Source organism: Heterodontus francisci, chromosome 11 (genome assembly GCF_036365525.1).
Source record: "Heterodontus francisci isolate sHetFra1 chromosome 11, sHetFra1.hap1, whole genome shotgun sequence".
NCBI classification, from domain to species: Eukaryota; Metazoa; Chordata; class Chondrichthyes; order Heterodontiformes; family Heterodontidae; genus Heterodontus; species Heterodontus francisci.
Genome location: NC_090381.1, coordinates 81,235,971 through 81,250,373, shown reverse-complemented (window position 1 = coordinate 81,250,373; position 14,403 = coordinate 81,235,971). Strand labels below are relative to the sequence as shown.

At 42.9% G+C, this 14,403-nt stretch overlaps 1 protein-coding gene across 2 annotated transcripts in view; it reads right to left on the bottom strand.

Moving 5' to 3' along the window:
- The window catches only part of mccc1 (methylcrotonyl-CoA carboxylase subunit), an 80,324-nt gene that overhangs the window by 35,849 nt on the left and 30,072 nt on the right, over positions 1-14,403 (bottom strand). For both annotated transcript variants that reach the window (XM_068042334.1, XM_068042336.1), the window contains exons 7-10: positions 9,565-9,686; positions 9,154-9,265; positions 5,357-5,438; positions 136-263 (exon numbers count right to left, since the gene is read on the bottom strand). In XM_068042334.1, the coding sequence (XP_067898435.1) occupies positions 136-263; positions 5,357-5,438; positions 9,154-9,265; positions 9,565-9,686 (444 nt within the window). The remainder of the gene's footprint in view (positions 1-135; positions 264-5,356; positions 5,439-9,153; positions 9,266-9,564; positions 9,687-14,403) is intronic.

Sequence of the window (14,403 nt, the reverse complement as noted above, 5' to 3'; positions counted from 1 at the left end):
ATTTTGGAACCTGTTCAGGCACATTAACGTAGCTGTGTTTTAAGACCAAAACATCCCTCAGCTTTACTGTAGTCATGACCTACAGGTTTAAGCCTAATAAAAGGTAAACCATGGGAAACAACTGTTCTCACCCACCCGAAGCTGCCATTCAACAAGATCAGTTCCTGTTATCATCTCAGTGACTGGGTGCTCCACCTGCAATCTCGTGTTCATTTCCATGAAATAAAAATTATGCTGAGAGTCCATGATAAATTCCACTGTCCCTGAAGACCAAAACAATAATTAGATTGCAAATTCAGAGCTTTTCAATACAACTCAATATTTAATTTTGGCCACGATTTACACTTACAGTATAGAGTCATGACAGAACAGGCATGTAGCTTTGATTAGGCAAATTATTCATCAATCTAATCAGCACAATATTTCCTGAAACAATTCATCTGGAACATGCAAAGTAACACTGCACTTTTATCTAGATTCATAGTCACATGAAATGGCAGTAACCTCTATTTTCCACAAGTACACCAATGCCTATTTGTAGAAATGCTTGAGATAGACAGAAAAACCGCTGTAAATGAAGCATGAAAAATAGTCAAATGAAAGGAAATATGACTGAGAAAGTCAGTTAAGATTTGTTTTTAAAAGCATAACATTAAAAAGAGACACTTGTGGAATAAATTAGGTAACTATTTATAGAATGCAATAATCTCCCTGATTGTGAGGTGTTGTTAAATATGTGCAGCAGTCCCAGGCCAAAATGTTTTTGTTGGGATCTGTCCAAAAAGTGTGACTCAGGACATTACGGTCTATCAGGGCGCAGTACATTAAGTGACACAGCTAGTAGCTACTTTACACATTTCATTTAAACAGATGGTACACTTCTAACAAAATGATTGTGGATGATAAGGCTTTAATTTAAAATAAGTTGGCTCAGTTAATAACAAATACATTTCAAAGGTCACATTTTTATCGACAATTACAGTTTTCATTTAATGCAAACATAACTGTGAAGCCTGTAGTAGCAAGGTCACTACGTTCATATATTTTTTGATATTATTGCTGATATTTATGAATTAGGGAGGGAAGAGTTCAGAGAAGAGATGGGAGATTGGAACTTTGAAGAAGTTCAAAATTTGAGAACAAGGACAATACACATTTCTACATTCTAAAATCAGCATAAATTTCCCACCAGGTGGTTTACTTCTGTTTCAATTACCAATAAGCAATGATAAACAGAAATTACAAAAGTGGAAATAATGAACATTATAAAATATTTTCACTGCAATTAAGTGCATTATATTGATGGAACTTCCAATTAACTTTTAAACAAAACATTATTGAGAAATCAAGGTATGGCTTTGCACAACACTATATAATTTATTTTGAAAAGAGTCAAGGAGGAACCAAAATTGGTGATTAAATAATGTTCACAAATGATGTGGAGCTTTAAAAAACCCAAGGATTCTAAAAGAAAGGAAAGACTGATGGAAGTAAGGATTTTACATTTTTGAGGTCTTGGGAAAGAATGAGTTAGAGTAGAAGAATGTGAGCTGAAACTTGGTTTCAACAAACTAGGAAGAAAAGTATATCTGATGGTGTATTTGGAATTTATGTGGGCAAAGAAGGAAAGTTCAGAGAGCACTGAACATAGCAGTATCAATTAAAATAAGAAGACACTTTTGATGGAGAGATAACTTGGATGCCAGAAGTGAAAGAGAGACCAGGTTTTCACGTAGCCCTTTCAGGTGTTCAAGAAAATGCTCTAAGAGCCTCCCAAGATGAGGAAACAATATTTCAATTCTTGATAAATTGGGCTTTATAGTATCAAGCGTTAACCTAAAACTTCTAATAAAATGTAAAAATATTTGTGCCAAACTTAACCTGATTTTTTTTTTCAGGAGCTAGTTATTGATACTTAAACTCATTTGCTTTTCCAGCCTGGATCTGTGAATTACTTAGCTTCCTCATCTCTGAATCAGATGATCCTATTTATGGTGTTTCTATACTGTCATGGAAGCTTTACTGACTTCACAGAGTGACCATAGAGAATTCTAAAGCAAAGATTATATAATAAGCCTTTCAATTTTCAAATCAACCTGATATAAAAATGCAAGTGATACAACAACAACTTGCATTTATATAGTGCCTTTAAGCTATCAAGACATCTCAAGGCATTTCACAAGAGTGTTAATAATATCTGACACTGAGCCATATAAGGAGAAATCAGGACAGGTGATCAAAAGCTTGGCCAAAGAAGTAGATTTTAAGCAGCGTCTCAAAAGAGGAGACATTTAGTGAGGGAAATCCAGGACTTAGGGTCTAGGCAGCTGAAGACACAGCCTCCAACATTACAGCAATGGAAATTGGGGATGCACAAGTGGCCAAAATTGGAGAAGCACACAGATATCAGAGGGTTGTAGGACTGAAGAAGTTAACAGAGATAGGGAGTCATAGAGGCAGAGTCATTACGGCACAGAATGAGGCCATTTGATCCATTGAGCCCATGTTGGCTCTCTGTAGAGTAATCCAGTCAGTCTCATTCCCCCACTTTATCCCTGTAACCCTGCGAGTTTATTTCCCTCAAGTGCCTATCCAATTTCCCTTCGAAATCATTCCACCACCCTCGCAGACAGCAAATTCCAGGTCAGGTACAATGCCATGGAGGGATTTGTTCACAAGAGTGAAAATTTAAAATTTAGGACGTTGCCAGAATGGAAGCCAATGTAGGTCAACAAGCACAGGGAACTTGGTGCGAGTTAGGATACAGGCAGCAGAGTTTTGGATGAGCTGAAGTTTACAGAGGATGGAAGGTGGGAAACTGGCCAACAGAGCACTGAAATAGCCTAGCCTGGAGGTATCAAAAGGCATGGTTGAGAATTTCAGCTGAGGTAGTGGAAAAGATGGACGATATTACAGAAGTGGAAGTAGGAGATCAAGAGGATGACATGAGGTCAGTATTGGTATCCTGACATCATTTGTAATATTGTATTATTGGAAAGCCCAAAGCATCTGAGCACAAGCACAATTGCATTGTACTACAGAGTGGTGCAATACAGATTCTGTCCTCCTATCATCTTCCTCTCTTAAAACCACTCTCTCTCACCCTGGTCATTACCCCGGCACAGCCATCATCTCGCTCCCTTAGAACCAGGGGATGCAGATTTGAACGTTTATGGCAAACAACTGGTTTAGGCATTCATCACCAGATCTTGCTAAATCACATAAAGACCTACTGGGTCCTGCTCTCCTCTGCCCAAACTGCTCACTATTTCAGGATCATCTTGGAATGAAAAGATAGTCCCCAGCTTCTCTTCATCACTACAAACCATCATTTTAAAACCCTCTCCATCCTCACCTCCAAAAGGAAGTGCGAGGAGTTCATGGACTTCTTTGTCAATAAGATTGAGACCAGCCGTTTAGCTGCTTCTGCCACTTCCCTCCATTCTCCTAGGCCACCAGACCAAACTTCTCCTAACTCCCCCCGCCCTGGCATCATGCTCCAGTTTCTCTCCAATCTGCCCCCGTGCCCTCGCCAAGGTCATCTTGTCCAAGGTACACGCCTCCTGCTCCCTATTCCCACCAAACTGCTGACCACCCAACTTCCCTTCCTGGCCCCCATGTTAGATGATATTGTTAACGGTTTCCTCTCCTCACTGTCCCCCTCCCCTTCAAATCTGCCGTCACCAACCTGCTCCGCAAAAAAAAAGCAATTTTGATCCCTCGATTCTTGAAAAATGCCATTCATCTCTAACCTCCCATTCCTCTCCAAAGTCCTTGAATGTGCTGTCGTTCCCCAAAACCATACCCACCTTTCCCGGAACGCCATGTTTGAATCCTCCCTATCATTTTCCGCCCCCGCCACTGTACTGAAAGAGTCCTCATCAAAGTCACAAATGACATCCTATGTGACTATGACCACGGCAAACTATCCCTACTCATCCTTCTCGACCTTTGAGATGGCTGACCATACTATTCTCCCCCAATGTGTCTCCTCTGTCTTCCAGCTGGGCAGGACTGCACTGGCCAGGTTCCATTCTTATCTATCTAGCAGCAGTCAGTGAATCACCTGCAATGGCTTCCCTTCCTGCTCTTGCACCGTTATCTCTGGTGTCCCCCAAGGATCTATTGTTGGCCCCCTCTTATTTCTCATCTATATGCTGCCCGAGGCGACATCATCCGAAAACACATCAGGTTCCACATCTACATTAACAGCACTCAGCTCTACCTCACCACTACCCCACTCAACCACTCCACTCTCCCTAATTTGTCACATTGCTTGTCCGACATCCAGTACTTAAATCTTTGGGAGACCAAAGCCATTGCCTTCGGCCCTGCCACAAACTTTGTTCCCTAGCTACTGGCTACATCCCTCTCCCTGGCAACTATGTAAAGATGAACCTGAATGTTCGCGACTTTGGTGGTGTATCTGACCCCGAGACAAGCTTCCAATCTCATATCTGCAGCATTACTGACCTCTGACTTCCACCTTCATAATAATCGCCTGATTTTGCCCCGTCACAGTTCATCTGCTGGTGAAACTCTCATTCATGCCTCTGTTCCCTCTAGATTGGACTATTTCAACACTCTTCTGGCTGGTCTTCCATCTTTCATAAACTTGAGCTCATCCAAAACTCTGCTGCCCATATCCTAATTCACACCAAGTCCTGTGCTCGCTGACTTACATTGGCTTCTGGACAAGCAACAACTCGATTTTAAACTTCCTATCCTTGTTTTCAAATCCCTTCATGGCCTTGCCCCTCTGTAACCTCCACCAAGCCTTCCAACCCCCCCGAGATATCTGCCGCCTCCAATTCTGGCCTCCTGAGCATCCCCAATTTTAAAGGCTTGGCGTCCTTGCTTTCAGCTGCCAAGAACCTAAGCGAAGGAATTCCCTCCCTAAGCTTCTTCACCTCTCTGTATCTCTCTTTCCTCCTTTAAGACACTCCTTTAAACCTACCTCTTTGACCAAGGCTTTGGCCATCTGAGCTAATATCTCCTTACGTGGCTCGGTATCAAATTTTGTTTGGCAAAACTCCTGTGAAGCACTTATGGACTTTTTACTACGTTTAAAGCGCTATATAAATGCAAGAAGATGTTGTTGTCACGTTCCTCCCTGTTCAGCTCCTATTTGCAGTTGTGCTCCTATAAATAGAAGAACATCAGATTAAAAGATTCTACAGAATCACTTTCTTAAATTGCATGCTTTCGGGCAGTTGGCCCAGAGTGATATCAGCAATGTTGGGGGAACAGGCTGCCTACATCATCCTCTTGATTCTTGATGGTACCCCTGTGGGCTCTAGACTTCTTTAAATCAGTGAGGGTCTGGTGCTTATTCTAGTGGCGAGTGTTTACTTACCAGCTCCTACATAGTTAACAGCTTTAGCAGCTTGGACTGCAGCTTCGCCAAGTCTTCTCCTCACCTCAGGACTAATTCCAGGCTACAAATGTAAAGCAGCAAGTCCAAGAAAAATTATTTACATTTTGTAACCACATCATGCTTAACGAACAAAGAAGATTTTGCTTTAAGTTCAGATGTAAGTATGATAGTGTAGTGGCTTATGCTACTGGACAAGTATTCCAGAGGCCTAGGCTAATACACCAGGCAACAAAGGTCGGGACCTGGTACGGACGCAATTTAAAAATTGTGGTCTCTGGATCCTGATGCCTCTGGGACTGACTCCAATTTTTAAAGTGAAGGCCGGAGTGAGGGAACGGGGAACCCACTCGCCTCCATTTAACAACCCATTAGGCTCCTAGAGGAGCTTGTTAAGGGGCCGGGGAGGTTGAGACTGCAATTTTCAATTGGATTCTGGCAAACACGAACACTTTAGTGCACAGCTGTCGGGTTCACAGCAGGGCAAAGAGAAACCTTTGTTTTTTGAGGTTGAAAATTATGGGGCCCTCGGGGATCTTGCACCAGATCATGCACATTACCTCAGTTTTGGATATCTGAACACCGTCTTATTCTTTTATGCTGCTGGCCCTCTAAGAAGCTGCCTGCTCTCTTCAGCAAGGCAGTGCAAGCCCCATCATGGCTGCCATCTGCCTTTGCTGCTCATGCTCTGCAGGCAGCTCCTGCCTCCTGCCCAATTACAGCATTTACATTTCAAGATGGCATCATGTGAATGGCACAGTTGAGGCGCGGGGTCAGAAAATTATCCGGGCATCGGGTTCCCAGTCCCGTTTTGAAAATCCAGCTCCACAAGTTCAAATCCCACCATGACAATTTAAAAATTTGAATTCACTTTAAAAAGAAATCTGGAAATACATAAAAAGCTATCAACAAAAGTGATCATGAAGCTGTTGGATTGTTGTAAAAACCCAAAAGATTCACTAATAATCTTTAGGGAAGGAAACCTGCTGTCGCTACCATTTTAGCCTATAAATGACTTCAGTCCCACACCAATATAGTTGACTGTTAGCTGCCCTTTGAACTGGCTGGGTTGTATCAAACTACTAAGCAATTCAAGAGGAAGGCCCCCTGCCATCTTCTCAGTGCAAGTAAGGATGGGCAATAAATGCCAGCCTTTACAGCAGTGCTATTATGAGAGTGAATTAAAAAAAACTTAACACTTATAAATTACTTTAGGGAATAGAATTTTGAGATATAGAAACATCTGAACCCAATAACAGCATAATTAGTTTTAAAAAATAATTTCTATACACAACTTCCACTAAAGAAACTCAAAACCAAATTAGAGAACTCAATTTTTCAATCTTTACAATTTTTTTTGACGGTGTGGCTCCTTTGATGGCATACTTTTCTTCCCTGCCCTCATTGGAGGAGAGCAGATTAGTGACCAATCCCAAGCCACCATTAAGACCATTCTTTAACTGGTTGCTGGAAGGGATATCTGAGTGGAGCAAGCTGGTGACACCTCCCATTTCTCTTCCTTCCAGTGGGCAAGCAAGTTTCCCCCAAGTGAATCACTGCATGATGACAATTAGCAAACAATGACTCTAACTTGTACAATACCCCAACCACACCATAGCATGTTTTTCACATGTGAGAATTGTGTAGAAATTATACAATAACTATGATGTACATTACACCTGAGAAATGTGCAAGTGGGTCAGAATGAGAGAGCACTGAATTGCAGCAGTGACTCGCATGTATTTGATTAGTGCAGGAGAACTTGATTTAGTCAAGGACGGGGAGATTAACGGGCTTTAACCACATCACTTTGAAGTATAAACCATCCAACACATCTAGAGGCAAATTGTATGAACGCTAGATGTGAGTGACAGGGACTGTAAATGCTTAAGGGTTGTGACTTGCTCCAGAATTCTACACAATGGGAGCAAAAGGATTTCTTATGGAATCCACAGAGGAGTGGATTGGTCCATTGGAACTGCACCCGGATCATGTATGGAATCTTATTTATAAAACCACATTAAATAAATACAATTGTAATGCATCATCATGATCTTAAATACAGGCTAAATAAATTAATTGGAGTAGCATTTCCACTTTGGGCACAATCTGTGAATCGGAATGCAAAATGCCACCAAAATTGCAGTAGTTCTGCGAAGTGTTTTTTCCTCAAGCTTCCATGCAAACTCATTTGTATAGTCAAACATAAAATCTGCCATGGACCAGCAAGATTGACCTGTGGTTTTCAACGTAATCTTTTTTAAAAAATTTGCTTAAAAAAATCCTTGATTTTTTTTTAAAGGGTGGTAACTTGGTGCAGTTTGATTAATACAGCGGAAAATGGTTTTATCACAAAAAATAGAATTTCAAAATTTGCCGATGACACCAAACTTGGTGGTGTGGCAAACAGTGAGGATGATATGAACCGCATGCAACAGGACATAGATAGGCTATGAGAATGGGCAGAGAGGTGGCAGATGGAATTTAAAACTGGCAAGTGTGAGGCGATGCATTTTGGCAGAAGGAATAGGGAGAGGCAATATATACTTAATGGCACAGTTTGAAAGAGTGTACAGGAACAGATGCATGGGGTGCATGTGCATCGATCTTTGAAGGTGGCAAAACATATTGAGACAGTGGTTAGCAAAGCATATGGGATCTTGGACTTCATAAACAGAGGCATCAAGTACAAAAGCAGGGAAGTTATGCTGAACCTTTATAAAGCTCTGGTTAGGCCCCAGCTGGAGTATTGCATCCTGTTCTGGTCACCACATCTTAGGAAGAATGTGAGCATCCTTGAGAGGGTACAGAGGAGATTTTCCAGAATGGTTCCAATGATGGGGGATTTTAGTTACAAGGTTAGGTTGGAAAAGCTGGGGTTGTTCTCCTTAGAGCAAAGGAGATTAAGATATTTCATATAGGTGTACAAGATTATGACAGGCTCAGGTAAGTTAGACAAGGAAAAACTGTTCCCATTAACTAATGGTACAAGGACTAGGGGACACAGATTGAAGGTCTTGGGCAAGTGATGCAGGGGGAATGTGAGGAAGAACTTTTTTTACACGGCGGGTGGTAATGACCTGGAACTTGCTGCCCAAAAGGGTGGTGGAAGAGGAGACAATCAATGACTTCAAAAGGAAATTGGATGGCCACTTGAAGGAAATAAACTTGCAGGGATTGAGCAGGAGAGTGGGACTGACTGGATTGCTCCATGGAGAGCCGGCTTTGACTCAATGGTCCAAATAGCTTCCTGTTGTGCTGTAAATGACTCAATGACTCTAAATTAGTAGTCTGAACAGACCGTTTAGTCTACCACCCAGGAGTAACTTGATTTTAAATACTGAAAATGACTTTAAAAATTATACCTAATCATTTACTATCCCCATTGGTGTACAGGTGTCAGTTTCTTAGTAAATTAAAAAAATACATATTTAAAAGCTTTTAAAATGTGCTTATTAGTGTCCTTGCACCAGAAATGCTGAATTTTTAGAGCCTCCCTGAAGGCCCACAAATGGACACAATTAGCAGAAACTCCTGCTATTTAAATTCAATCTGGGATCATGGTTAGTTTTGTGGGCTGGTCCAGCTTCGAGCATAAATGACTGTGGAAGCTCAATTTGTGCTGAACATAATCTGCACTTAAAAGTTTGCAATGTTTTGCACTGGTTTGGCTGACTTCAGGTTAATTGGCCGATAAAGTTATCACTACCTAGTGGAAACTCCTGCCCATTATATTTAAACCGCCCAGATGCAAGTTTGTACATGTTGAAATAATTTACCCCAGGTGCTTCTTCAATAATTTTTTGATGTCTTCTTTGTACACTGCAGTCTCTCTCAAACAAATAAACAGCATTGCCATACTGGTCTCCAAACACTTGTACTTCTACATGTCTAAAACAAAGAATGAAAGTCTGTTAAGCCACCAGAACATGAAAGATGCTGCATGGTCAGGTACATCTCACTGTTCTTCTCCCTAAACATTACATTAGTTATTAGCAGTTGATATGGTTGCATTTAGAACACTGGATTTTATTCTGTGCTATTTTTATGAGAATGCCAGCAATGAGTACCATGCAGGTAATATTTAAACTAATGATAGTACTGGATAATTTGTGTCATTCAGAATTATGAAATTTAGCACAATGAAGGAAAAAAAGTAAATGGGTAATTTCAGAATTGAAGCCCCATACCTTGGATTGTCTACAAACTTTTCTATCAGCATAACATCATCATTGAAAGACTTCCGTGCTTCTCTTCGTGCAGATTCCAACTGTTCAAGGAAATCAGCCTTTGTTTGAGCAATGCGCATACCCTGAGCACAAATATAGAACAAATTCATTCAAAGTATGAAACAACTTGCAAGCCATAAGGTGTAATTTCAGGTTTCCATATAAAATTAAAGCCATACTTGGAAGGGTGTTCTAAAAATTAAATTTCTTTACTAATATTGCAAGAAAATAGACTACATATTTTGCAGCGTGTCCTGTATTCTTTGAATGATCTGCAGCCTCCACACACAATAAGAAGATACCTTAATGTGGTAGCATGCGATTTTCCCAGAAGCTATGCACGCACATGAAATTAACACCATCACTACAGATAGAAAATGCCGCATGTGGGGCCCAATTTTCCTCAGCCTAATGTCTCAGGCGCATCTGTTTCCAGGAAATTAGGGAGAAGAAAAAGGGTTAGAGATCTGTAATGCTGCGTCTCCACCAATGTTCCCTCTAAGCTGTGCAGTCGCACAGCTGTCCAGAACTTAACGAGCAGGGAACAAACAGGCCTGCACAAGAAGTGATCCCTTTAAGATGTGCTCATGCGTGGCAAGCTTAAAGGGATCACACGGTGCAACAAACAGGCCGCATACAGTGAAGGGATATTAGAGGGAACGTTGGTCTCCACTCTGTTTGAGCTTGACAAAGATTTCCTGGGGTATGTCCAGCATGGTGGGAAACTCCCAAGGCACGCATGAGTTGCATAATATTGCCTCCTATACTGCTTCCAGGCGAAACGTTAGGCAGCACCTGAGCTACAGAAACTGGGCATTAGGCCAAGCTAGGCTGCCCCTTACAGCAACTAACAACTTCTCAGCAAAGTGTTTTTTTAAAATTTACTAGTGAGCCAACAGAGCTGCACTGTGGTGGTGCACAGTGCTTAGCAGCTGGCTAACAGCAGTTAAGTAGACCTAACTTTTGGCTCATGTTTAAGCTGTTACAGGCCTTTTAAGGTGTACAGTAGCATACAGCTTCCAAGGCCTACCGTGTACAGGGTCCAATGCCCAGGTGGTAGTTGCACCCTCAGTTTGCCCAACATTAAGTGAGTTGAACCCAAAAATACAGGTTCTGTTAAATTGTTTTATTCGTTCGGTGGATGTGGGCAACACTGGCTAGGCCAGCATTTATTGCTCATCCCCAATTGCCCTTGAGAATGTGGCAGTGAGCTGCCTTCTTGAACCTCTGCAGTCCTTGGGGTGTAGGTACACCAACAGTGCTGTTAGGAAGGGAGTTCCAAGATTTTGACCCAGTGACAGTGAAGGAACGGCATTATAGCTCTAAGTCAGGATGGTGAGTAGCTTGGAAGGGAACTTGAAGGTGGTGGTGTTGCCATGCGTCTGCTGACCTTGTCCTTCTAGTTGATAGAAGTTACGGGTTTGGAAGGTGCTGTCGAAGGAGCCTTGGCGAGTTTCTGCAGTGCATCTTGTAGATGGTACACACTGCTGCCACTGTGCATCAGTGATGGAGGGAGTGAATGTTGAAGATGGTGGTTGGGGTGCCAATCAAGCGGGCTGCTATGTCCTGGATGGTGTCGAGCTTAGAGTGTTGTTGGAGCTGCACCCATCCAGGTAAGTGGCGAGTATTCCATCGCGCTTCTGACTGGTGCCATCTGGTGGACAGGCACTGGGTGGACAGGAGGTGAGTTACTCGCTGCAGAATTCCCAGCCTCTGACCTGCTCTTGTAGCCACAGCATTTATGTGACTGGTCCAGTTCAGTTTCTGGTCAATGGTGACCCCCAAGATGTTGATAGTGGGGGATTCAGCGATGGTAATGCCATTGAAATCATGGGGAAATCATGCTTGACAAATCTAGTAGAATCCTTCGAGGATGTAACTAGAAGAGTTGATGAGGGGGAGACAGTGGATGTGGTTTATTTGGACTATCAGAAGGCTTTCGACAAAGTCCCACATAAGAGATTAGTGTGTAAAATTAAAGCGCATCAGATTGGGGGTAGTGTATTGCGATGGATAGAAAATTGTTTGGCGGACAGGAAACAAAGAATAGGGATAAATGGGTATTTTTCCGAATGGCAGGCAGTGACTAGTGGGGTACCGCAGGGATCGGTGCTAGGACCCCAGCTATTCACAATATACATTAATGATTTAGATGAGAGAACTAAATGTAATATCTCCAAATTTCCAGATGACAGGGGAAGCACAGTGGTTAGCACCACATCTCCAGCGACCCGGGTTCGATTCTGGGTACTGCCTGTGTGGAGTTTGCAAGTTCTCCCTATGACCGCGTGGGTTTCTGCCGGGTGCTCCGGTTTCCTCCCACAGCCAAAGACTTGCAGGTTGATAGGTAAATTGCCCCTAGTGTAGGTAGGTGGTAAGGGAATTGAGGGGATGTGGTAGGGAATATGGGATTAATGTAGGATTAGTATAAATGGGTGGTTGATGGTCAGCACAGACTCGGTGGGCCGAAGGGCCTGTTTCAGTGCTGTATCTCTAAATAAATAAAACTGGGTGGGAGGGTGAGTTGTGAGGAGGATGCAGAGAGGCTCCAGGGTGATTTGGACAAGTTGAGTGAGTGGGCTAATGCATGGCACATGCAGTATAATGTGGATAAATGTGAAGTTATCCACTTTGGTAGCAAAAACAGAAAGACAGATTATTATCTGAACGGCGATAAACTGAGAGAGGGAAATATGCAGTGAGACCTGGGTGTTCTTGTACACCAGTCGCTGAAGGTAAGCATGCAGGTGCAACAGGTGGTTAAAAAAAGGCAAATGGTATGTTGGCCTTCATAGCGAGAGGATTAGAGTATAGAAGCAGGGATGTCTTGCTGCAATTATACGGGGCCTTGGTAAGGAGGCAGACCTGGAATATTGTGTGCAGTTTTGGTCTCCTTATCTGAGGAAAGATGTTCTTGCTATCGAGTGAGTGCAGTGAAGGTTTACCAGACTGATTCCTGGGATGGTGGGACTGATGTATGAGGAGAGAATGAGTCGGTTAGGATTATATTCGCTGGAGTTCAGAAGAATGAGGGGGGGATCTCACAGAAACCTATAAAATTCTAACAGGACTTGACAGGGTAGGTGCAGGAAGGATGTTCCCGATGGTGGGGGAGTCCAGAACCAGAGGTCATAGTCTAAGGATACAGGGTAAAACTTTCAAGACTGAGATAAGGAGAAATTTCTTCACCCAGAGAGTGGTGAGCCTGTGGAATTCACTCCCACAGAAAGTAGTTGAGGCCAAAACATTGTATGTTTTCAACAAGGAGTTAGATCTAGCTCTTGGGTATAAAGGGATCAAAGAGTATGGGGCGAAAGCGGGAACAGGCTATTGAGTTGGATGATCAGCCATGATCATAATGAATGGCAGAGCAGGCTCGAAGGGACGAATGGCCAACTCCTGCTCCTATTTTTCTATGTTTCTATGAATGTCATGGGGACATGCTTAGATTCTGTCTAGTTTGAGATGGTCATTGCCCGGCACTTGTGTGGTACGAATGTTACTTGCCACTTATCAGCCCAAGCCTGGATGTCATCCAGGTCTTGCTGCATCTGGCAATTGGCTGCTTCAGTACCTGAGGAGTTGCGAATGGTGCTGAACATTGTGCAATCATCAGCGAACATCCCACTTCTGAACTTATGAAGAAGGGAACATCATTGATGAAGCAGCAGAAGATTGTTGGGCTGAGGACACTACCCTGAGGAACTCCTGCAGTGATGCCCTGGGACGGAGATGACTGACCTCCAACAACCACAACCATCTTCTTTTGTGCTAGGTATGACTCCAACCAGTGGAGAGTTTTCCCCTAATTCCCATTGACTCCAGTTTTGCTAGGGCTCCTTGATGCCATACTCGGTCAAATGCTGCCTTGATGTCAAGGGTAGTCTCACCTCACCTCTGGAGCTCAGCTCTTTTTGCCATGTTTGGACCAAGGCTGTGATAAGGTCAGGAGCTGAATAGCCCTGGCGGAACCCAAACTGAGCATCAGTGAGCAGGTTATTGCTGAACAAGTGTCGCTCGACAGCACTGTCGACAACCCCATCCATCAGTTTGCTGATGATCGAGAGTAGATTAAAATTTAGATTAGAACATTACAGCGCAGTACAGGCCCTTCGGCCCTCGATGTTGCGCCAACCTGTGAAACCATCTGACCTACACTATTCCATTTTCATCCATATATCTATCCAATGACCACTTAAATGCCCTTAAAGTTGGCGAGTCTACTACTGCTGCAGGCAGGGCATTCCACGCCCCTACTACTCTCTGAGTAAAGAAACTACCTCTGACATCTGTCCTATATCTATCACCCCTCAACTTAAAGCTATGTCCCCTCGTGCTTGCCATCACCATCCGAGGAAAAAGACTCTCACTATCCACCCTATCTAACCCTCTGATTATCTTATATGTCTCTATTAAGTCACCTCTCCTCCTGCTTCTCTCCAACGAAAACAGCCTCAAGTCCCTCAGCCTTTCCTCGTAAGACCTTCCCTCCATACCAGGCAACATCCTAGTAAATCTCCTCTGTACCCTTTCCAAAGCTTCCACATCCTTCCTATAATGCGGTGACCAGAACTGCATAATTGGCCGGCTTGGATTTATCCTACATTTTGTGCATAGAACCTACCTGGGCAATTTTCCATATTGCCAGGTAGATGCCAGTGTTGTAGCTGTACTGGAACAGCTTGGTTCGGGGCACAGCTAGTTCTGGAGCACAAGTCTTCAGTACTATTGCTGGAATGCTGTCAGGGCCCATAGCCTTTTCAGTATCCAATGCCTTCAGCTGTTTCTTGATATCATGTG